This window comes from Passer montanus, unplaced genomic scaffold (assembly GCF_014805655.1).
Source record: "Passer montanus isolate IOZ18808 unplaced genomic scaffold, ASM1480565v1 scaffold29, whole genome shotgun sequence".
NCBI lineage: Eukaryota > Metazoa > Chordata > Aves > Passeriformes > Passeridae > Passer > Passer montanus.
The window spans coordinates 6,727,604-6,753,617 of NW_024367596.1; the positions used below are offsets into that span (position 1 = coordinate 6,727,604).

General features: G+C 38.4%; 1 protein-coding gene across 14 annotated transcripts in view; it reads right to left on the reverse strand.

Annotated features, from left to right (window-relative positions):
* Positions 1 to 26,014, reverse strand: part of PEX5L (peroxisomal biogenesis factor 5 like) — a 110,109-nt gene that overhangs the window by 24,611 nt on the left and 59,484 nt on the right. For 5 of the 14 annotated variants that reach the window (XM_039713459.1, XM_039713461.1, XM_039713462.1 and 2 more), the window contains 8 exons: positions 21,963 to 22,028; positions 20,081 to 20,185; positions 18,721 to 18,759; positions 8,180 to 8,291; positions 6,148 to 6,357; positions 4,977 to 5,103; positions 4,371 to 4,467; positions 3,864 to 3,938 (listed from right to left, as the gene is read on the reverse strand). In XM_039713459.1, the coding sequence (XP_039569393.1) occupies positions 3,864 to 3,938; positions 4,371 to 4,467; positions 4,977 to 5,103; positions 6,148 to 6,357; positions 8,180 to 8,291; positions 18,721 to 18,759; positions 20,081 to 20,185; positions 21,963 to 22,028 (831 nt within the window). The remainder of the gene's footprint in view (positions 1 to 3,863; positions 3,939 to 4,370; positions 4,468 to 4,976; positions 5,104 to 6,147; positions 6,358 to 8,179; positions 8,292 to 18,720; positions 18,760 to 20,080; positions 20,186 to 21,962; positions 22,029 to 26,014) is intronic. The other 9 variants (XM_039713465.1, XM_039713466.1, XM_039713458.1 and 6 more) reach the window with 8 other exon arrangements.

Below are 26,014 nucleotides of genomic sequence, written 5' to 3' on the forward strand. Positions count from 1 at the left end.
TTACTTTGTTTGCAATTTGTTTAACTGCCCTCCTTGTTTCTCTTATTAATTTTAATTTCAGTTTCCCTGTATTCTTTCTTTTTCATACTTTTTAATACTCCCTATTTTCTCTGTAGCAAGATACTGATAATTTTAATCAGTTTTTAGTGATATAAAGACAATTATATGAAAACATCAAAATATTAAATATTCTCAATATGAAACATTCAGATTGTAACCTTTTTGTGTCACTTTTACTCCCTCTGTTAATTTTCTATAGCAATACAGACAACCAAGTGAGCCCTTTATTCCAGCACCTGTCTTGCTGCTTCTCTATGCAGAAATCAGGTCTCCCACTAATGATGTTTGCTTCTACACACTCTTCTTCCCCCAGTAGTGCACAGGGAGCACAATTGTTGTTTCAAACTGCCTTCCAGCACGGTGTTGTAAGCAGAGCCTGTGTTCTTGCTCTGAAATGTGTGATTTTCCAAGGGACTGCATTGCAATATGTATTTATACAGTTGCCTTGATCACCAGTTCCTTTTTACATATCCCTTATTTTCTTTTTCTTTTTTTTTTTTTTTTATTCCACTGTTGCATCATATGGAAATTCTCTGAGGAATTTGGTTGCATGTTTATTTTCAGATCAATAAAACTGAAGAACATTGTTTGTCTTTGGAATCCCAGAACAATCCCTGTGTGATTACAATCCCTAGTAAATAACTACTGCTCCTGAGACCTCAGGTTGGCCAGTTTTAATCTGTTTAACAACTGCTTCATTCACATTGTGTTGTGCCAGTTTTACAATCAGAATATGACATATTAATTCAAAACTCTTGTAGAATCTCACACATCAACATTTATCAACTCGACCTGTAATCCGATCAAAGAATTAAATTTGTTTTTCTTGACACAGGACTCTATTGATAGGCTCTAATTATGTTCCTGGCCTTTTCATTATTTATGACTTGGCTCCTGCAAACAGTTTGATTACTTCTGCTTTTTACCCATTTGTTTCCAGTGAGTGGCTTTCTTTAGGTCAAGGACAATGCTGTGAACGAGGGTGCTCAGACTGAGCTGCACTGCAGAAGGGCAGAGCGAGCTCCGAGGGGCAGCACAGAGGTGAGGGGGCAGAGGACCAGGAGCACAGAGGTCCCTCCTCTGCCACATGACAGTCTGTCCCCACATTATCCACGCAGAAAAATGCTTTCCCCTCCGTTAAATGAACATTAACAAAGCCACGGGGGCTGCATTTGCACACAGACAATGCAGAGTTGCACTGTGGTTGTGACAGAAACAAAGAGCCCCTTGGAAAGCCCCAAACTCGCTGCTTTTTGTTGGTCCAGGGAGAGGGGGTGGGAGTGAAGGGGCATCCCTGGAGAGCTTCAGGAGGGGATGGGGTGGGGTTCTGCAGCTGCTTTCCCCAAGGGAGCCCCCCAGGTGAGCCAGGCTGTGTCCAGGGCTGGGCCCTGCACACAGGTTTGATAATCACCTCTCCACAATGCAGCTGATCATGGCTTCTGTGCTCAGGGACAAACCCTCCCATCCCGACTTGTATTCCCGTTATGTGCTGTTGGACTTTAACTGTTGGTGAGAGGCTTACATTACAGTCCTAACTTTTGATCAAGTCTTCAAATAATGAGCTAAATCTCTCCCTTGTAACTCTTCATTTCCTTAGAGTAAGTGGCACATCCATGGGAAGGGCCATTAGTCTTTCTGTAGCTATTTGGGAGAAGTGGAGAATTCATTTCAAATTCTAAATACTGTTGCGTCAAACGGAAGATTTTTAAGTTTTACAAGATTTGCACTATACCTTTGTCTAAGAGCACTGACTTATTAGAATTAGGTACAGAATTTTAGCAGGTCAGGGGTTTTGTATACTCTGCAAGCAATGAAATATTTAAAATGCCCAGGAAAATATTTAAAAAGTTAAAACATGCACAGACTTTATGCATAGAAAATGGAACATTTTCTCTGCAGTTTATAATTTTAAGATTAAAAATAACAAATCCCCCTGCCTCCAAGCACTGTAGGATATCTCAGTACCAATAAAAGCATAACAAGGGGCTTTTCAGAATGGCAGATAAAAGAAAGAACAAGGATACTTTGGGTCAATGCAGTTTAAAAGTTAATAATATATAAAATATGATGTGAGTAAATTCTGAGAAGCCACATCCAGTGACAGCCACCAGTGACCACTGCCCATTACGGCCTTCAAAAACATCTCTGCCTTGTGGTTCAAAGATTGTCTTTTGGATTTTGTATTGGCACAAGTGAATAAATAAAGGATAAATAAAGGATTTTGTTAAGAAGATTGCATAATTTTAATGAAAATATGACCTAGATACTTAGCATTTCACTTTGAGGAGCTAAATCTAACATGTCAAAGATGAGTGATGAGGTGATGGGGAAACTGCTTATGGAAAACTGCAGCAAGTTTGACAAGATGAAATCTTTAGGGTATGGCAGAATGTGTTGCAATTGCAAAGGTTACCATTAAATGAGATAGACAAGACCTATAGAGGACAAAGTATGGAAAACATATGCTTTCATCAAAGCCCTAAAGTGATTTCTTCTGCAAGCAGATTAAGAACTCGGTCAAGACAGATGAGCCTGAGTGCTGGGACTGACAACTCTGACAGTCCAAGTACGAGCAGGATGAAGCAGGCAGTGATCAAAACCACATTTCCCAGTAACCTACCTCGAATAAAAACACATTCTCACTTCAGGTCACTTCTCTGTATTATTAATTTAACATTTTGTTGCTTAAATGGACGACAAGTTTGAAACGAGCAGGTTACGACAAACCAAAACAAAACACGAAATGTACCAAGACAACAGATAAGATATTTAGTTTCTGATTTTTTTTTCCAAGTTGGCTTATTCAACTACATGTTTGTTTTTTTTTTATTTTGAAGTAACAGTCATTTTACAAAATGTTATGTAGCCTCAACTGACTGAACTTAAACTGAGTGAAAAATGTGAATTTTTGCTTCTGCAGTTATTCTAGTGGAAGATAAAAAGAAAACAGACCATATAGACCAAGTAGGGATACACTGCATTTGTAATTGCTTTCACAGAAAGCCACAGCATTTAAATCCTGTGTCTACCTGACTTACACAGGTCCTGGTTCAGCACAAATGTTCTGGAATTTAGATCTGCTGGGCTGAGGAGCAGCTTCCTAAAAGAGGGTCAGAGGTGCTTCAATATGAGCTGAAAGCACCTGAGAACACACCATCCATTTCAAGTGGATGGCACTGTGTAACAGGTATTTTCCATTACTAAGATGTACAGATCTATTGCAGAGAAAGGAAAGATATGCATTACAACCAGTGTGACCCTTTCCAGAGGGAAAACCACCCCAATTTGTAATGTAGAGATGGCAGGGAAGTAAAGAACTTGGTTTTGCCTAAGAAAAGCACAAAAATAGATCTGATAACTCGGTTCTGTTTCTACTTTCTGGGAAAAATAAAAAGGGGGTATAATCTCAGGATACACGTTTGGCAAGTAGTGTCTCCTTTTTTCATTTTTCCTTTTTCAAAGGAGGCAATTATTTTTCATTAATTTCCAGATTTTCTCTCTGATAGAAGGTTTTTGAAGTCCAGGCCTAAAAATAGCTGTGGGAGGTGAGAAAATTATTTTCAACTAAAAGCTAATCCACCAGAAAATTCTCTCTTTCCCTTTCCAATGGCTGAAGTCTTTCAGTTCAAAAGTAAGAAGCAGCAAAGAAGGCGTGTGAACAACCTGATCTACCAGAATACATATATTAATGTGTTTGTATATGTTTGTACTGTGTGCACACATACATGCAACCCTCAGTAATGATTTCCAACAAGACCTGTCCAAGACACAATACAACAGTGGAATTGGGCAAATCTACAAACCTTTAGCCCAGAGCCCTCCGTATTAGAGTTCCTTTTCCAGCAGGAAAAAGTCCTGTGACCACACTGCTCCCCCACCTGTGGAGATAAACTGCTAATGAGCATTGCTGTAATGATTGCTTCCTGGTTTCCTCAGCAATTTCCCACTTCTGGGGGTTCCTGCCTGACCAAGAGATCTAAAGGATGGAATTGAACATGGGTAGGGAACCACCACAAGTCTGAATTTCAGAGCTGGAGGGGGGGGAGAAAAAAGATGGTGCTGTAAATTCTAGTTTGATGTTTTTCCCTCTGTATAGGAAGGCCACAATTCACTGCAGCATTAAACTCTGAATGTTTCAGGTGCTGATATATTCAATTTCATAACCTATTCATTTTAGAGGTGTGTGAAGATATTTTCCCTGATGATCCTGGAAATACCCCTTGAAGAGTTCTCCCAGGATGTCAGTGGTTAGCCAGTGGGAAGTTCCTCCTTGCCTTTTCATGGTTAATAAATCTACCAAACCCTCTTACCTGTATTGCAGGTGCAAGCTCTAATTCTGATGCTGAATCAGAGTCCAAGGCACTCTTGACATTAGCCAGCTCAGACTGTGATCTGTTTTCTGTGGACCTAGAAAAATGCATTTACACACTCAGCACTAGGACACGCTGCCCTGTGTCTTTCAGTGCACAAGCACACAATGATTAATCAGGTCATTTCCTTCAACTGAACCGTTTAACTTGCACTAACACTTAATCAAAATTGCCTGGACCTTTCTTTGTGTTCTCACTCTTCCATTTCATAGGGAAACTGAGACTAGACAAAGACACAAGTCTGTGCCCCAGTCAGTGTCTAAAAATCAACCACCACAATAAAGGATTTCCCTGCATGTTTCTGTAGAATTCTCACCAGCATTTATGAAACCATTTCACCTGCTACTTTCCACAACATTAAAAATTGCTGGCAAAATGGCATTTTATAGTGCACTTGCTTATGATACATTGTCCAAAATATGTGCTTGAACACATTTAGTGTCACCATAACAGGTTTAAAATTATGATTTGTTATAGAGAAAGCATCTCTGTGAATTAAGAAAGCTGGGCTGGAAATATTTTCTTAAGGAAAGCAAAAAGTTGTACCATAAAATCTCTTTTGATGGAGCTCTGGATGATGATGATGTTCTCTCTGCAGAAGGGTGGACCTTGCTACTCCTGTCTCCATGAAAACTGACATCATCCCATTTCTCTATCTGTGTCTGAATATCAACTGAAAAATAAAGAAGAGAAAATAGGAATCTTTTAAAGAAACTACTGCTGAGAATTTTATCTCCTCTATAAAATGTGTTATAGAGAAAATAATGCCACCAAAGCCTATATTTTTATAAAGATTCAATACAAAGAAGTATTGGTGTGAAAATTGGTAATCCACAATGTTTGTCTAAGTCTGTTAGCATTCATGGTCAGAATGTCAGTGTAATTCTTGACTTCAAATCAGTAATTTGTATGTAATTTAGACAAATTGTAAAAATGAAGCTTCTTTAGAGACTAACATGTAAAAATGACTATGTAGGCAACCGATATTATTCAGTCATGTCAGACTCACTTTGCAGAGATCAGATGTTCAGCTCCTGTTTGAAGATAAAAGTCTCTAAAAGAATTTCTGTGATGATGAATGGAAAATTTGCTGCCTTGGTATAAATTACATTTACCTTGCAAATTTCTCAGTTGCACTGCAAGTAATTTAGTTTGGATGGAACTAAATCAAATTCACCTTTTCCAAAGCTTGTCGATAGATCAGGCTTGGCAGGAAATTGAGTTGTTTTGGGGATTTTTTTTTCAGTCTGTATAAATATATCTCTCTTGTCAAGAATGGATGTTTTTTTCTCTCCTATGCATAGATAAAGCAAATATATTGACAAATATAAATGTGCATTTCTGACACCTGCAGTTCTGAAAAGGACATCAGTATGGGCTGCCTGTTATTTGTGTCCTTTTCTCATCAGACCCCTACAGATTTTTCTACCATTTTACACACCCTGACTAAATTCCTTTTTCCAATCAAATTTAGAAACTTTATTAGCACACTTAGGGTCAAGTTAATAGGCATAGTGGCAGAGGCAAAATGTAAAATATATTCACAGTGTTTAAGGTTTGAAGTGATTCAGGTGGTTTATAATGGGGAGCAAAGGCTACACTGCTGAAATGGGGTGCAGCAAAAATTCTGGTGTTGCTCATTATTTTGTGATGGAAGCCAGGAGAAACTTGTGCTAAGCAGGGCAAGGGAGCACTGATAAAACAGCTGCACTCTTACCTAAATCTAGAGAAGACTTGTCTGCAACTCTGGCAGCCTGGACTTTCTGCTCAGAATCCACACTGATCAGGTCAGGATTCTCTGTCTTCTTTCTGTGGGTTGAAGCTTTTAAGCCTTCAGTTCTTGAAGGATTCTCTGATTTCTTTGCTTTGTTTTGGGTTTGTAAGACAGGTTCACTAAGATCCAAGAGATCCAGACCTGTTGATAATACTTAGAGACAAAATGTTAAAATTCAGTGTTGTTTTAATTCAAATAGCTCACTTTTTAAGATTTGTTTTAATAGGGGAAAAATATTACTGATGTGTTTGCATTTGGCTAGAGTAAGTGTGTATTTCCTGGCTAAAGATGATGACCAGTATATTAAAATCTGCCTGGGGATTTTAAGTGCTTAACTGAATGCAGTTCAGTGGATTTGCAAAAAAGGCTTTTCCTCTGAAAATCTTAAAGACATCTGAGGTTTTATGGCTGGGGCCTTCACAGGTTTTCCACTTTTGTGAGGGTTCCCTGTTCAATTGAGCTTTTAGATAAGATTTGCTTTAATCTTAGATTTTTTAAGTCCTGGAAACAGCTGCTTAGGGCAGTGCTGTTGTGCCACAATCCATTTGGGAATAGCTCCCAGGGTGGACCTGGGTCAAAAAGGAGCAAAGATGTTTATTAATGTTTTGTACTGCTGTTGGTGTTTGTCCTTTGGGCCATAAATACTGAATATAAAGTCTAATGCCATTTCTATTAAGGACTGTATCAGTATGAAAGAAATGTTCAGTTTCAGCTCTTCTTTTAAAATTTGTCTAAAGAGCAACATTCACAATTCTTTAGCATGTAAAAGGTAGAAAAACTCCTTTTTTATCATCGTGTTACAGAGCAGGTGTTTTTGACAGATCAATTTGCATTACTTCTTGCAGTGCTTTATCTGTGTTCTTGGAAATCACTGAATTTTATCAGTCTTCATAGAATTTTTTTATTTTACTATTAAATAAATCTAATTGACACCTCCACCCCAATCTGATAGATAGTCAAGGCAGGTGTAAAATTTACTGGTAAATTAAAAAAACCCCCCACCATTCTTAAACAATCTGAAATAGCTCTATTCATCCCTGTAATATCTTCAGCTATTTTTTAAAGGGAAAAAATATTACTTACAACTGTTATCTAATTCAGTATTTCAACTTTTGTTGCTAGAACTTGCATGCTGCTTTGGACACATTAATTAGATGTGCAGATAATCACTCAGCTGTCAATTATTCATTTAATAATTTGCATGGATATAAATTTTAATTAAATGTTTTCTAACAAGCCAAGTCCTTTCATGAGGCAGCAAGAGAGCCCAGCAGTGCAGTGCTGCTGTTATTGTCTCAGCTGATCTGCTCAACAGCCTCGACTCCCTCTGCACAGATACCGAGTAGGAGTGGGTTCTAAAAATACTTCCAAAGGACAATATACTTCAAATAGAATTCAGTATATTCAAAAGGTTTTCAGGATTCACTCTTAGATGTTATTACCTTCTCTACTGCCTCGTTACAACACAAAGGAGGTAAGAAATGTATTGGATCCTTTCACTAACAAAGTGTCTGAACTCAGCCTGGATAAAGTGTTCTGATACCTCCCCCCCTTTTCCTCTCCAACAACTCATCCAAGATTTCATTTTAAAAAAAAAATCTTTCTAGAGTACGGCAAGTGTTTGATTAAAGCCAGACTAAATGTGGGTTTTCCCATAGGTTAAAATTTTGCAAAAGCAAATACAGAGAATTGATTCAGTCTGGTGTGTACATCCTGTGAGACTTAAACAAATTGCATTAATTTCAGCCCCAAAGATCTGCTGGAATTGATGTGATTGGAATCACATCAGATTTCCCCTAAAATATAATGAACTAAGTTTTTCCACTAACAGGCCAGGCAATTACAATTTAATGCCATCTTGTGATTTTGTGCACACAGTAACAAACCAAGAAATCACTTGACAAAAATGTGCCATAATGAAGCTAAAACTGAAGCTATTTTTCTCTAGTGAGGGGTAGTAAAGAATGTTGTTTACCTGCAGTATTCGATGTTACAGGCCTTGCAACAGCTTCTGGCTTAGCTTCACAGAGAAAGTCATCAATGGAGGGGCTCAGGAGGGGTCTGCTCTCCTGCTGCTCATTCACCAGCTAGCAACAGAGAACCCCAGGTCACAGAGTGTTCTTGGGATGCAGAATTTACAGAAATAAAACATATTCTCACAATATAATGTGCTTTATTTTTGATTGTGAGAGTAAGATATTGCAATTAGACGATGCACAAATAGCACTGGGATTAAAATAAAATAAAATAAGGTTTAGTTACTCCTTTGGGGCAAAATTATATTGCAGTTTAACAAATCACACACACAAAAAAAGCAGCAAGATGATTTTTCCTTAGCAGTTATTGCATACTATTTCTTATAGGGCTAAAGTTACAGGGCCTGATGCAGCTCCCCTCAAATCCATGGTGAAGTTGCCCTTCTCTATCACCAGGAGGTTAAGCAGGGCTTTTTAAATTTTTTTAAAAATTTTTTTAGAAGAGCCCTTTTTTTTTTTTTTTATTTTCCAGAAGTGTCATGCTTCCCCACAGAACAATTTCATCTTGCATTATAAGCATAAATAAGCATTAGCCCTCTAAACAATAACCTGCGGAGACAGGAAACACTTCTCTGCCATAAGATGATATGTGAATGACAGTGGATGGAGCCTGGTGAGTGTATGAACTTCCTGCATGAGTTCTGACTGTGAGAAGACTCATAAAATGCTTTTTATTTATGAGCAGTTTTCCATTTTTAATTGGATGAATGCACTGGTGTTCTGCTACCTGACAGAAATCTCTGTATCACAGGCTATTTATTGTATCAGAATTAAAAAGACAAAACTGTACAAATCTCAGAAATAAAAGTCTCCTCTTTGCCATCTATCTCTGATTAGAGGATTAAGACCTCAGCTGAACTGGAGGAATGTCTGATGGTGTGCCCTGCACTTATTTTATCTTAGTACCTTAATTTCTTTATCTGAAAAAAAAAGTTTTCCTACTGTTGCTTTGGTCTGGAGGTCTTTCAGCTTTATTTTATCCTCTCCATCTTCTTCTCAACCTTCTGTTCTAACTCTTCTTCCATGGTTGAATTTTCAAAGTTTTCTCTCAGATATGTTAGAGTTTTTAAATTTGGGATGCTAACATGGACTAAAACTGGCCAAAAAAGGGTATTTACTCACCCTCTGTTTGTTAAATACTGGCTCTGAGCTAGCCCAGCAGCAGGATTATCTCTAAAGTTATTACAGCAAACAGATTAGATTCCCTGCTGTTCAGTACTTGATTTCTGTATTGCAAAGCTGCAGCAAAGTACTGGAGCTATTGAAATAACAAGCCCACTATTTCGACGGATCAAACATTTGATCTGATTCCCAACACTGACTTGCTGTGCTGCAAGCCTTGCACGACTGCGTGTGCCCAGGAGCTCAGAGCTCTGCACTGAAACACCAATTTCCATGGGAGACAGGTGAGTGATTGCCTGCCCAGCTGAGTGCAGCACAACCTGCACATGTGGCATCTGAATTTGGAAATGTGGCAGTGATGCTGTCCCAGACTCCACATGTGCTAAACCCAGAGTGCAGATGCAGCTCACCAGAAAATTTGTCATGGGGGGTTTAACTCTGGGCTGCCTGTCCAGGCTGCTCTCTCATTCAGTGCACAGGAGGCACCTGCTTAATTTGGTAAATCTCAACACTTGACTGGAAATTGCACTTTTATCAACTGCATACCTTTGCTTTCCATTATCCCCAGGTCTACAAATTTACCTAATTATTATATTTAGGACTTAAGCAGACCTAATTTTTCCTTCTATGATTTGGTGACAATACTTACTCATTACTATTTTGAAAAACATATGGATGCCTTAAATTAAGAGTTGAGTCTTTTCCAAACTAATTTTAGTATTTTAAAATTTTATCCTGATATCAGCAAAAGCTGCTTGTATATATTTTTCTTTTTGAATTTACACAGCATAAAGAAAAGTCCTAGACCATTTGGAGAGGGACAGAAGGAAAGAAGAGGTTCTGTAAGAATCATTGAAAATGTAAAAACTTCATAGGAAATACTCTGTTTCTGTGTCTGTAAGACTATCAGTAGGGTACATTATCACATAAGAGTCAGATGCTTATCAAGTTTCCCATTACATTCCATGGAAATTTTCTTCAATTGGAAAGAATGGGGGAAGGATGAAATGAAGAAAGATTATGAGAACCAAAGTACCCAAGCTCACTCAATGCAGACAGTGAAGAATAGAAAATCTGAGGACAGCTGGAAAGGCAGTTTATTGCCCAAACCTGCTGCAGAGGTCAGAGGATAAACTCTGGGAAGACCAGAAATAATGTTCAGAATCAGAGTAATGAAGGGGAAGGAGACAAGACTTAATAAAGAGCTGAATTTTACCAAGGTCTAACTGAAGTATGGGGTCTGATATTTTTTTTTTTCCTTTTCAAAGATGGTTATTATATCCTTAGAATTTTCTTCCTTGTGTAAATTAGATTTATTACATGTTAAAGGAAGACTAAAAGAGTTTGACTTTCTTAGGCTAACAAAATGAAGGTTGAGTAGGACTGCAGTTATTCTTCATGTACACACAAAGGGGGATTGGTCAGATGACACTGGAGGAGCAAAGTTATTTCAGCTATAGAGAAATGCTGGCCCAATAACAGAGTTCTAAACTGGGCATGAGAACATCTGGTCTGGGAATTAAAGAAACTGAACTATCACAGCAGTGAACTCTATGAACACTATATTTTTATTACTGTAGGGGGGCAAAATGTCCACCTATTTAAAATGGCTTTTTCCAAGCCTTCTACATCACTGTTTATGATGTGACTGTGACCCAGTGGATCCCTCCTAGTCCTGGGTCCTATGCTCCCATGGCTAAGGACTAGAAGCTATAGGAATGTCTTATTTAAAGTTTTGTTCCTGTGAAAAATAATCTGCTTTCAACTCAAATATTTTTGTCAAAACAGATTGCAAAACATAACCACGTCTACTAATTCTCAATAAACACAAACTACCTATGTATAGCAATAGAAAATATTAGAAAAATACTATTTTGATGTGAAGCAGACATTTAATGATGAATTAAGACTTAACAAGTCAGAGTGCCATGAGATTATATTTTTCTGTAAGGAAGTGGGCAGTGGGGTAGGTTTCTGACATTACTCTGTAAGAAATGCCACTTGTTAAGCCCTTGGTCTCACACTTGGAATTTCATTTTGCTGCCTCATACACTGTACCAAATTTATCCCTTGCTTAATACTGCACAAGTTATTAGAGTTATATCAGGCATGAATTTGGAGTAGTACATAAAAGATTTATGAGATGAAAACCATGATCTGTATTAAACCAATAATTTATGGTTCCCAAGCACCTTTCAGGCTGAAAATCACAGAATGCCTTAAAACATTCATGAATCAAGCCTGGCACCACCACAGAGCTGAGGAGTATTATCTCTGTGTTGCAGATGAGGGGAGCAAAGTGAAATTAGGGAAGTGACCCAGCATTCCTGGGTGTTGGAGAAGCAGCACTGGGGGCAGGAGCTGATCCCACACTGGATTTATGTGCCCAATATCTGTGCAGATGCCAAGAGCTGCAGACTCAGCCTGGGAAAATGGGGGTATCTGTACTAATTTAGCCAGTGGGTGCAATAAATTCTCATAATGTCTCTAGGAACTTAAATTCTCTCTATAAGATTCACTTTAATTAAAGAAGAAGCCCACACACTCCTTTAATTGAGGGATATGTGAAATCTGTGGAGGCTGATATTTCCTACTACCAACACATCTGAAGACACTCATCTGTAGTATAAGATACTCCTAAATTCAAACGAGTCTTCTGGGAACAGCACAGCAGAAAAAGGTGGTTTTCTTACCCCAGTACTGCTACTGTAGGTTTTCATTCCAAAAAAGCATGTAAGTGGGGCTTTTGGGTGCTTTGGGAGAGATAGTGGGAAAGTCACAAGTGTCTGATATCAGCCCCACTGCTTCAAAATATTCGAAGCAAGGATCATTTAGGAGTAACTAAGGTATGGTCCTTCCATCCCTTTCATATTCTCTCTTACTGCATTCCTGATCTTGATCTGTTTGCAGTGCACAAAGCATGCTGGTTTGTTTCGTTTTTAAAAATTTTACTAGGGCATAACATAATGCTAGCCTTTAAGATAAATTATTTAGACTCTAAATTGGGAGGGTTTCCAGTCAGGCATGGGCAGCTAATTAGCACCTATGTTTTGAGCACAGAGTGAACTAGTTCTCTTAAATTAAGTGCCTAAATTCCCTCCATGTTCAATAGGGAGAGATAAATGCCTAGAAAAGCTACTCCAGAGGGAGATTGTGCCTGCCCAATTTAGGCTGTCCCTCAGGAGGCTCTCAAAGGCACCTAGCTTTCCCCCTGCTATATATGGGATTTATTTTAGAAGGACTGGCTCAAAAAGCATCTAAAATTTAGATGTAATTTGCTGCTGAAGTGAGTTGGATTGAATTTTGGATTGGATCCATTTTGTTGCCTGAGCCTGATTGAATTACTCATGGCATGAATTTAGGAAATCCCAAACTACTGCTGGGTAATCCCCAGTGCAGTTCAGCACCAAAGCTGCTCCTGGGCACTGAGACTCTTTCCTGCAGTGCCCCTCGGTGTGGGGAGAGGGAGGCAGGGCTGCCTCAGTGCCATGATCTGCTCCAGAAGGCTCAGAGTGAAAAGGAGCACATGGTCACTGGCGTGGGAGAAGGCAGGAAACATCAAACTCAGGTTTTCTACTGGAAAAATACTGTATTTGAACTTTGCTCTGAGAAACTGGTCTGCTCTTTGGGTGACACTGGAAAAACAGGTACAAGAGTCAGATTGATTCCAGCAGCTTTTAAGTGTTGTGCTTAGGCAGAGACACCAGCTACTTTCAATCACTAATTGTTTTTATGATACACAGCAGTGGTTTCCTGACAGACACCTGGCACTTTGGTGGCACTCACTGGGACAGGAGGAAAGAAATCAATTGATTTCTACTACCTGGCTCTTTCTAAAAACCGATAAATGGGAACCCCAACTAAGAATGTAGTTATTGTTTTCTAGAGCATAACTGGAAGTATTGGCCTGACAGTCATGTTTGTGGGTCATTATCTTGGCAGGATAAGAACTGGAAGAACTCCTTTCCTGGTTGCAGAGAGGTGTTTGGAGAGGGAACTCCTGGAAACTGAGCAGTATTGTGATAAAAGTTAAATTGCATTAATTTTGTTTTTCTTCTTTTCTCACTTTTATAGTGTGTTTATAAAGATTTCACAAAAATTACTGCTTCACACGCTTTATTTACTCTTGTGTAGCGTGATTACTTCTTGGCTTTTTGCCTCTCCTTGTGCCTGATACATTAATTGTTCTCTGTCACTCTACTATGAATGTATGTCCCAATGAAGCTGGCATGAGAGCCAAATGTCTGGTTTTCACCAGAGGAGGGAATTGATTCACACAGCACATGATATAGCTGAATTCTGCCTCACCTGAACTGTGGGAAGCTCTAAAACTGAGATGAGTTCATTGCACCCTCCTGCAAACTTCACTCAGGTGCTGCTGCCTCTCTGCAGGCCAGCCCTGCCCACCAGGTGAAAACCAGTGCTCTCCTGCTAGGCTGCAGGAGGGTGGGGTGTGAGTCAGAGGGGAAAATTTCTCACCTGAAATCACACAAGCCAAGTCACCCCAGCTGCCAGGGTTTGTGTGAAGTCAGAGAAGCTGTGGGAGGGTTGCTGCAGACCCTGCATTGGATATTTGAATTCATGTGCCAGCTGTGTTGTTTAAAACCTTTGCTTATGTTGCATCTCCACAAAGAGCAGTTGCACTGCTGGGTGACAACTCTTGTGATCTCTGTGGCACACCAAGACCTGCCTGTGTTTCTGCGTGCTGACCTGTGCAAGTTATGGTGTGCTGTTGTAAAATTAAACATCTCACAGCTCAGTATCTCCTTCCTTCTGTTCAACCTGGTCTGGTGAAAGGAGGTTTAACATGGGAGTTGTGTCTGGCTCCTGCATTTTGGCCTGGCTCCAGCTAAGCACTTAAACCTGCCCTGCAAAACCCAAGGCCAAACACGTGCTTACCTGTGCTGCTGGACCAGAGCCATGGGGGAAGAGGAGGAAACTCACTCTTGTCATATTTGAACTGTGACTGACAGTTTGGCCTTTACCCACACAGAAATGTGATTTATTGTAAATCTGCTGGTTGCATTCATGCCTGCATGCTCCATGCAATTCTTTAGGTTAAAGGAAGCTGTTATCAAGAACGGAGTGCCTCTCCCTCCTGGGTGTTAGAAGATTTTATTTATCATTTGGCTGTGAGTTTTCTTTGTGGTGTTACCTGCTGATTTCTGGTTCAGCCTCTCCCCTGCCCCATATCATTATCTGAGCTGAAGATCTACAGCAGTGATCAAAGAAAACATTTTGTCATCATCACAGATAATTTGAGATCCCTGCTATATTTTTGCATATGGGCTGTAATTGCTTGAAAACCACATGGATTTTTTTCTTGTTCTCTCTGTGGATTTTTCTTCTCAAACAAAGTTCTGCAGCATGTGCAAACTGTAGCACATGGTTTGCAACTCTTTAACAGGGCAGTGTATTCATACTTGGAATATTAATGAATGAAGAGCCAAGAAGTTTCTGAAAAGTAACTCCTATTACCAGAGCTAAACTGGTTATATAATATAAATATACTATACTATACTATAATATAATATAAGTCACAAAAATATTATTACATTATTTAAAAAAAAGTTTGTCCAATCTTTCTGTCCTTAAGGAATAGTATGGAATTTTACAATATAATATAATAAGTCACAAAAATATTATTACATTATTAAAAAAAAAAGTTTGTCCAATCTTTCTGTCCTTAAGGAATAGTATGGAATTTTACAGTGTATGAAACGGTATGGGTAATTCTTTAACTTTATTAAAAAAATACACCATCAATTCCTATGGTAATTTCAAATTAAAATTGTAATTTTGTGAAAAATGTATTTAATTTATGTGACAGAGAGATCTACATAACTTTAGGAGAGCAGCCAATTTATGACATTTAAGCATATTGTCAAGGCAATTTTATTACACTCATGAGAATATTCCAGCTGAAATTATGCATACGGCCCTAAAAGCAATAAATGTTGAGCAATATTTAACTTAGAGGTAAAGAATCAATTAATATTTGCACTGCTAAGCATGCACTTATTTCTTTTTGTATTTCTTTTTTTTTTCTCTTCATGTATTTACCCTGTCCTAATAATGAAAAAGAGTTATCAGAAGAACTGAGGATGTGTCCCCTGATAAAGTACTCAAAGCTTTATTATTAGATCACATTTGAGATGTATAGAACACACTGCTAATAAATTTATCATTAATCCTTTAAAAAGAATTTTAAAAAATAGGATCTCAAGCCTAGTTATCCTAAGATCAGTGAGGAAATTGCCACCATTGGAAGGCAGATTGGAATGTACAATGAATTCTTGCACTCCAGACTCTGATAATGACAATAATTAAAACTGGCATGATTTTTGCCTTTTTACCTGAACGTGTTTCACTTAAAACAGAGAGAATTCTGGTTTAGGTTGGTGTAAAAGAGAAGGGAAGCTAATTACATCCCCAGGAACATCCCACCATTCTGCTCTAATCTTATTGAGAACACACTGATGGAGTGGGCTGGAAGTCAGTGCAAGCCTAATGCTAAGAAGCTTAGAATGAACATGATTGATTCAAATGGGACTGTTAAGTTTATATGGAAAACTGTGATTATGCAATCAAATTCATGTAGTGAGCCCTTGATACACACATCAGAAAATCTACTAACAGCACTGGGAGCTGAATATTAGCTGTCTTTAATCTGTTTCCTTTATAAAATTGAATGGAAGCATTTAAAAATCTCCTGTCAGTGACTTAAAAAACCCCAAACAACCCACCAAAACCCACAAAAAAGCCCCAGAACAAAACATATATAAGAAAAGCCTAACAAAGCAAGCAAGAAAAAAACCAAAACAACTAAACCTAAGCAGAAATATAACACCACTGCCAAAGTAAGTAAATAAGTACATACATACATATATACATACATACAAACATACAAAAAAGCAAATGAAAACCAAAACACCAAAACAGTGGAATTTAGGCAGTGGAAATGTTGAACTATTTTATTCACAAGCCCTTAAGCAAATATAAAGGTGCTTAGATCAACTAAGTATTGGCATGCAAATGAAGATCCCTTAAAAAAATAATAGTTCCTACTTTGAATAATAACTAATACCTTATAGATCATTAAAAAAGCCTTAAGCATCTGATGGAGTTAACTGGGGGGTAGTCATGAAGCATATCTCTTTTTGTGACACCTGCTGTAGCCTGCATTTTTCACAGGGGAGGATGAATTTCAGTGTTTTTCTTAAAATGTAATTCCAGCTTTTAAAATTTCTTCTTTCCAATTCAAATTCTAAACCCTAAGTGTTTTGTGGGCTAGCTTTTTAAATTATAAGTGCTCGAGATCAAAACTGTGCTCTGAGCAGTGTCTGTGTGGGTCCCATAAATTCCAAGTAGGCACCTCCTATATTTTTCAGTTAAAAGCAGAAGTGGGGAATGGCTTTCAAGATAAACTTTGCTTTTCTTTTTTCCCTATTGGTGAAGTTTTCATGTTCTATATAATTCCAGAGTATAGTGGCCACAGGACTTGCATGGACATGAATCCCCCCAGTGTAGTTCTTCTTTCTTTCTGTTGGCTTTATAGGGATCCCACCATGGGTATCTTTCCAACCTCTGCACTCTAATAAGGAACCTAAATTAGGTGTGATGGATCTGAGACAAATAACTCCGGTGACATTGTGAGATTTCTTTTGTTTTTGCTGGCAAAGCATTTAAGCATGAATTTTTACTGCTCAATAAAGCAGTTAATAATAGTTTAAAGTATAAGTCTGGGTCGAAGTATGTGATTGAATCAGATCCTTTGAAGTTCACTGACCTGTGGTAAATTGGGAATTTCATGGCTGACTGCACAATTAAACTTTGACTTCAGGGCATATTTAGGTTTAAATTTCTCATTAGGAAGTAATTCTGAAGCAAGATTTTTTCTCCTGACAAATGCAAATAAGTTGTGTAGAGGTTAAACAAAAATTTTATTTTGCAATTAAAACCAAATTTATGCTAATTTTTATAATTTATTTCTCTGCTTCAGGTAAAAGTAATTGGTTCATAGCTTAATATTCAGGTAATCTTTGAACCTCCAGCAAGCTTTCTTACACATTTTCTAGGTTCAATTCATATGAAAAAAATTCCTTTTTTTTTCATTTGTCTCAGTCTCTTATGAATTATCTTTTAAAAGATAAAGGGAGACAGCAACATGGATTGAGTAATATTCTACAAAATCCTATTAGAACTGAAAGATCACTCTCTTGATGCTTAAAGTATTAAATTTGGCAACTACTGAATCCTTTTTCACACCAGTAAGTGTGAAGAAAGTGCCTTAATAGAAGGTAATTGAGACAGGAAGACAGGATTACAAAAAATAGATCCTGAAAGGTCCATTCAATTACCAGGAATACTCCTCTGCCTACTGTAGTACACTCATTACTGCTGGAATGCTGATTGAGACTCCCATATACTGCCACAGCCCCACAGGAGTCTGCAGTACAATTTTGGTTCATGTTATTTGAAGATTTGCCTCAAGTTGTGATGATATAAAACCATATCTGATGGTATAAAATAATCTGTGAATTGGAAACATAATTTAAATTTAATTCACAGTACTTATTCAAAAAATTGGTGTCATGTTTTAAAAGCTGGGATTTTACAATAAAATGGGACTATTTATCTGTCTTGTTCTGTGCTGGATATGTTTTTACCACTTTCCAGGTGAACAGAGCAAAGACACATATTTTGAATTACAAATTCAGGGGCGCATGTACATTATCAAAAAGCAGATTCAGAGACTCTTTGTTTATCAGATTCCAATTACACTTCCTGTGGAGTCTGTCTCCACAGCCAGACATGATTAATCCTTCCTTCATCAAGGATTTTGGAAATGGAGGATTTCACTCATTTTTCTCTCGGAAAAGCCAATGCTCTGTCTGGGCTTGATCCTTGCATTTCAGTTGCAGGTTTTTTGTTTAGGTAGCTGAAAGTTGGAGCAGCATGAACACCTAATGCATTAAATGCCTCCCTAAGATGGGGACCTGCCCACGCTGCGTTTGGTGGGACCTTTGGAAGAAAGACCAGGCTTTATCTCCTGACCCATCTGGCCTGGGGAGTTTGCAGTCAATCTGGAATTTGTTCCACCCCGTGAGCAGCAACCACATCCATCTGTTCCATCATGTAAGGAGCAGAGACAGACACTGGGATGGGGATGGCTGGCACAGCAGAGCTTTTTCCTGCATGGATGGTGGGGATGAGGGGTTCACACGGACACACTGCAGTGACAGCATCTCAAACCAACACTTCAGCCACAGTTAGGGGACAAACGATGGATGCAATGTGGTGGTACAACTGCACATCACACATACATGATGCAGAGATGGCTATGGAAAATACTCACTTTTTCACTTGATTCTGCTTCCTTTTGGCTTCTGCACCCCTTTGGTGCATAGCAGGGAAGTAGGTATTTGTGTTTAGTGGAAGAAATTACACTGACTAACAGACACAAGCATTTTACTCATAAATTTATCATAGACTATTGCTGAGGAGACTGACAGACAGCCACTACAAATGGTGTGTTAAACATTTAATGAACCCAGGCTGAACTCCTGGCCCTGTTGAAGCCAATGGAAGTTTTTGCATGTCAATCTTTTTTGGGGTGCAGTGAAGATTGATAGGGGGTGGCATTTTATGTGGGTTTCTAATTGTTTGTTAATCACTTAATGGAAAATTAGAAATGATGCCTTAAACAGAGCATCTTTTTCCTTTGTGTAATTTCTTCATAGACATTGGAGCTCACCATGAAGAAAACCTGGTGTTCAACAGGGGCTGAGGAGGAGGTGCCAGACCTGGTTTCCAAATTAGTAGATGGTATTTCTAGAATGTGTATTAGTGCAGCATATCTGTGACACTCTTCTAGAGAAGTACGTGCTGGTGTGTGTGCATCTTAGAACTTTCTAAAATACAGTAGCTGTTATCCTAAATCATGACAGGAATAAATCAGGACTGTGGATTTCGTTTAAGGCTCTCATGTAAAACCAGCTTCCAGCAATTTCCATTCCTGATGAGCTGGAAGTATTTGTGTGCAGTAAATACCGGCAGTAAGCTAAATGCACTTGCCTGGGGAACAAACTCAAGTAAGTGAGCAACATGAGGGAATAAAATCCACTCTCATAACAAGAGTGCTGTGGTTTACAGTAGTGTTCAGTCACTGTCTTTAAGAAACTAATGGAACCACCAAATGCTTGGTGGCCACTCCAAGGTATGTGTAAAGTTTAGTGTGGGGACGTGTGTCCTTCTTTTGACTGAAGGTGTAAAAATGAAAGCAATGAGATGTGCTAAGTCACATATTCTGATCCAGACCAGGAGCAGAACCCCAGTGAGAGCTTAGGAATGGGATCTGAGATATTAGAAATGACACTACTGTGAACTGCTTGTTTCTTATTTTACATATGCACCGAATGGGAATATTTAATACATGAATTGCAAATGAGTATTTATGGCTTGACAATTGATGGCATGAATTAGAACCGAGATTTTAAACTAGCTTTAAACAACTTTCTGGTAACTGGACTGGGGGGAAAAATGCATTTTTTGTTTAAATTTTCACATCAAACCATCTAAACCCCCAATATTCACCCCAGGCTATTTTCCCCCCTCGGTGAAGCAGCGGGATGCCGCTGGCGCGGGATGGGTCCCCCAGTGGGGCTGGGGACTCGCGCGGCGCCCGCGGCCCCCTCAGAGCCCCGCGCTCTGCCCACCTGGGATGCCACAGTGAGGAGGGGCTTTTCTTCTGCAGACTCCTCCCTCGGAATCTCCTTCATCACCATGGCCACAGCCTTATCGGCCGCCCTAGCGCCTTTGCCCTACAACAGCGAAACCAACAATGGCGCCAGGTCAGCAGCGGGCTCCGACCGCCTCCTGCGCGCGCTCCGACCCGGCCCAGCGGGACGCCGGCCGCGCCTGCGCCTGGAAGCGAAGCTCGGTTGGAAGCAGAACACACACACACTGGTTAAAAATAGTAAAAATAATAATAATATAACAAATGGTCGGTCAACCCAATGGTTAAGGAGGCAGTTGGGGTCTAGCCGTGGTCTGGTGGCTCGTTCGAGTTGCCCCAATGAAGTCAACAGGAATCCGGCACTTTCCTGCTGGGCCGAGGCCTGCTGGAAGTTCCCTCATGCCAACCTTCTGCAGGATAGGCTCACCAGAGCAGTAGGGGTTGGAGGATCAGCCCGTTGATTTAATTTTAGTTACCCAAGTTTATACCCAAAATACATCTTCATGAGTTTTTTCTGGCTTTTTCTTAAAAATAGCGTCAAGCGGAGTTTTCAAATAAAGCACAGTTCCTTGTTGTTCACTGAGGCAAACTCTCCCTGAAATTTGAATGTATAATCTGGACCCACAGAGTTTATAGCTCTAGTAACATTTTAAAAAGCAATTTACACCATATAAACAGTCTGGGTTTTTGCTAACAGAACATACGGAGCCAAATTCTGCCATCGTACGCATTGCTACAGCTCTCCCTAAAATTATCATTGTTGTAGAACTTACTGTATGGATTTTCACTTTTCTTAAACTTCTCTTAATACATTGTAGATATTCTGGACAAGGTTAAGATATTTTAACATTATTTACTATAAATTATCCAAATAAAAAGTGCACCAGTATTATGTGCCATGTTGTTTGATGACATTCTTTTTATCTAACGAGGGTCTCTATCATCTTGAGTTCTCATGGGTTTCTGTATCTTGATCTTTGGTCTTATTTTGATCTCTGCCTCTTGCAAGTGACAGAGAAGGTTGGAGCTTACACATAAAGCATCACAGCAGAGCTGTATTATGCCAGTGACCCTGGGCAGGTCCTTATTATTATACTTTAAAAGCTCCCATTGATTTCCATGGAAGTTTTAGCTGTGCAAAGACCGCAGGATCTGGCTCCATAAAAGAAGTATTTTACACTGGACTTAAATATATTTAAATCCTTAAAACTCTATTAACAGAAGGGGCTCTTTGCTAAGACATTATATACAAGAATTATCTTCACTAGCAGTATATTCTGTGTCAAGTTAACCCCCTGTCCTGGGTTGACTATTGCTTATACCAAACTACAGATGGTTTCAGGAACATTTCATCAATTGCAGGTAAAACCATTGCGTACTATTGCAGGGTCTAAATGGATTTCATTACTGGTCAGGTCAATATTAGATTAGCTTGCTTGTGCAACACATCACAGATACCCTACAGAGAGTTCTTTGCATGCTGCAAGAAATTCTCAGAGCAGAAGTGTCATAAATGATAAGCATGCTGGACTTGTGATGCCTTTGATATCCAAAGAACTGCAAAGTCATTGTAAAATTAAATATATTAAATTCAATGGGAATTACATTTAATTGGTAAGCATATCAAAGGTTCTGGGCCAATTACGTGTTTGTTCATGATTCACATGACATATTCCAGGTCTATGAAGCTTGTTTCCAGTATGACACATGAGCTATCATTAGCTAGCACTAATAGCATGCTATTGGTCTTTATAAAATGTAGTCCTTTTGTGCTGAGTGCTAGAACAAAATCGTTTATCAGCTAGGAAGGATGCATTGGAAAGCATGCAGTGCTTTTTATTTCTTGCAGAGTAAAAACCCACCAAAGCAAAGGTCAGGTCACTTTTTTGAAGACAGAGCCACTTTTTCTTCAAGGTTTCACCTACTGCCTGAAAAGAGTCATGATACTGGTATTAGTGCCTGCTGTTCATCCTCCACACACGTCACTGCAAAGCCCTGGGAGTGGCTGACACCAAATACAAAATCTGTCTCACCACTTTAAAGTGGCCATGCTACAACGGAGAAAAGCAACCAAAGAGTACCTCTGTGCTATTTTTAATGAGCAGACTAAGCTTATTTGCTGGGCAAAGCAAGTGGTTTGATGCTACTTTTTTTTTTCTTTTTTAAAATTTAGATTGTTAACTTTCCTAAAAGCAAAACACACTTTCCTGTGTATAAGTCAGGTTGACGTCTTTGCCTGGTCAGCCTATGGTATGGGAAGCATTTTTAAACTAGAAGTTGGTACTAATGTCCTGGATGCCAAAGAGAAAGCCAATGCAGGGGAATAGCTTAAATTGTCAGATTCTGCTGGAGAGGTACACAGGGGAGCAATTAACTGGAAAATGCAGCTTTTTATTCTGTTGACCAGAAATTAATACTGTTGTTCTATGTAAGGTAGGTAACCTTGAAAATTTTGGTCTCTCTTCCCTGCAGTGACCACTGTGCAGCCAATTCTTGCCAATGAAGCCATTAGGCTGAAGAGCTGGAGAGAAATAAAACCAGTTTTCCTGTGGTCAGGATGACCTTGTTATTGTTGTCAACTGCAGCTGAAATGAAAATCTCCAGCACATTTATTACAATAACTGTTGAAGAATTATTATTTTTTTTAAGGTGTTAGTTACTTAGCCTCTTTTGATATGAAGTGTTGTTTCTTAGCAAGCCAAAGTGCCTGGCACAGCAGTTTATTGCTCAAACCCTGTAATTCTCTAACAGCTAATTTTAGACATGCCAGAACTTCAAAACAAACAGTTTGCTGGTACTGGAGGTTTGCAAGGTCAGTTACTTTCTCATGTAAACCATAGTTTAACAATTTAGTAAATTAATTTTGTCATTCCCTATTGGTTTACAATATAGAAATGGAAACAACTGTGATGTAGAACATGACAACCCATGTGCAAATTATGACAAATGTGAATTGATGAAGGAAAAATGTATTAATTTTTTAATGGAACATACTGCTTAAGAGAAACTGAGAAATGTGTCAGTGTTTCATTATTTGATACCAAAAAAAAAATGCAACAGTTCCTTTAGGTAATATCTCCAAAGCAAAATAAGGAGTAGAGATCAGAGTATTCCCCTGATGCTAAATATTTATAACAGCATTGGTTTCAAAACTTAATAACAATTTCTGTAAGCTTTTCCTTTGGGATCAGATAATGGGTAGTAATAGACATTTCCATAGTATGCTGATTTAGCAGGATTTTGTAAGGAAATACTTTTATTCTGCTGCAGTTTCTGAATAGTTCCAAATTCAATTTTGTACAAGTCACACGATTTAGATGTGGTACTTAGTAATGAGTATTTAATTAAATTACTGAAAGAGCATATTAATGTAAATTTCTAGTGCAGTATAAAGTTGACTTTTTTTTAATAAGTGATGCATGTAGATTTGTAACTATGATTGTCTATGAAAAACTTTAAGTACTTGGGACCAACAGATCACCTTCAGGTCCTGATGGGCAAATCAGAATGAAGACATGCTCACACTTGAAACATTACTATTTAGAGCAATACTCTATAATTCTGTAATTATTTTCTTCATTACAGTGATTTGCAAATTTGTTCTTGTGCATGAAAAGCCAACAGCCAGTGCTTTGTAAATGTTTAACATTTTGACAACAGTATTTAAACTATAATGATTAATTGCAGAAATTATTTGTTGTCATCTATGCAATAAAGGGATTTTATCCAAAACCATTTCATAATTATAAGTTGGCTTTTGACAAATATTTGAGGTACTTGAGTCCTAAATTCATTTTTCAGGAATATTTATAGCATCTGTTCTTGTGAGAAAGTGAGCAGAAAGAAATGGAGTGATGGGATTTTCTTTTTTTTTAACATGCATACATGAAGAAAGTATTCCTTGGTTACACAGACCTGTGCTGTTCCATTTATTTTTCAAAGATCCTACCAAGTTGTTTCATCTTTAATTGACACACTACAATGCATCCCTGCTCACAGAAATCATCTCAGCACGGGCATGTTTAAATTTCAGCTTCTGTAAAATATAAGTTTTAAGACAGCTTTCCTTATAAAGAAACTTAATTGATAAATTTAACTATTAAAATTTATCTTCAGACAGTGCTGGTACAGATATGGCAGGATTACATGTTTCATGGGCATCTCCCTTTCTAGCTGAGGAGAAAGAGAATAACATTTATAAATGTAATGCCAAAAAATATGGCCAGATGTCCTGACCTTTCCCACTGGGCTGTTGAATTGAAATGTTTGAAAACAAAATAAAAACAAAACCCACCAGTTCAGGACATCTTGAAGTACCAGTCTGCACTTTAAATATCTTTAATAGGTTGAGAGGGCCTTTGTAAAGCAAACTTTATGAAAGATGCATTAGTGAGAACTTGAAGTTTGAGGAGCTGTTGTCCTCCTGTGCTGGAGAAAGAGCAGGGAGCTGCTGAACGTGTTGGATCTGGGAGGCTTGGCTGCCCTCCAGATCCCCCAGCAGCTGATGTATTAGAGTACCAGCTAAGCAGCCTATTCCAAATGCCTTTATGCTCCACAAATCTTCCTGTTTTGTGCAACTAAAAAATAAAAGTGAAGGGAAAAACTTGGCTTTATTTTTTTAAATCATGCAGTGCTAATGTTTTTACCTCTCAAAATGAGCACACAGTACCATGGGAGTTCACTCTCCACAATACAAGTGTGAGCTCTTGATTTACATAAGATCTGTTTATTGCTTCAAATTTTTCTCTTCTCAGGCTTTTATGTTCCTGTTTTCTGCATATGTCTTTCTTCTCACCTATGCTTTTCTACTTTTTCCTAGTGATGTTATGTCTTGCATTTCATATATAATTAAAAATAATGAGGAAACATATGGTGAGGCAGTTTTATGGATGAATATAAGATTGATATTTAAACATAAAATTCTGTTTCATCAAATCTCATGGTATTTTTTTTTTTTTTATTATGAGCCTAATAAAGTCAAGTATGTATCGAAAATTCTGTTTCATCAAATCTCATGGTAGGTTTGTTTTTTTTTTTTATTATGAGCCTAATAAAGTCAAGTATGTATCTCAGATAAATGGGAACACAATTCCTTTAGGCAGTGCACAGTTGACCATGGTGAGGAAAGCTGAACAAGCTCTCAGTCCTGAACTGGAAGCAGCTTTGTCAGGATTCAGACTAGGTTTCAGAACCTGATCTACTATTTTGAGGTTGTATTTGCATAATTTGGAACCTCTTATCAAGCTCTGTTAGTGATTATCCAAAATCTTTTGACTCGTGACCTTCAGTAGCTCATTCTTACAAGATTATGATGAAATACAGAGTTGGTTACAGACAAGGAAGCAGCTATAGGAAGACTTGCCCAAGAAGTAATTTATAGTAAAGCAGCTAAATCCATATTGGCTGAGTTCACAGTGTTCTACTCCTTTCATCCCTTTCCCCATCTTTTCATTCTTATGTTGATAGAATAACAGATTTCAGTGTTAATATGGGAAGACTTTACTGCATTCAAGAAAAATAGCAAGTAAAGGGACAAAAGCTTATAAAAGGCAATCAGCATAAATATTCACATTTCCCCTCTCTGGGTTGTGTCTTATATCCATTCCATTTAAATGTCGATAGGGTGGTTGAGTTCCAGTTTGAGAAGTATTTGCATTGAAATGGCACTGGAAGGTTTCTGTTTATTGAGTCTCAGTAACAGCTGCATCATGTGTGCTCCCTTGAGAAGCTGTCTCGGTCTGAAGCCTATGGATTCATTCCCAAAGCCAAGTGGGACAGCTTCCAAAGCACCTCTGGTGGAAGCTTGGAAGCTCTGCAAGACCCATTTTGCTCTCAAGAACTTGTGCAAAGTTTCTTGACTTAACACATCTGAACACAAATTATGACTGGAAATGAATAAACAATTCTGTCAAAT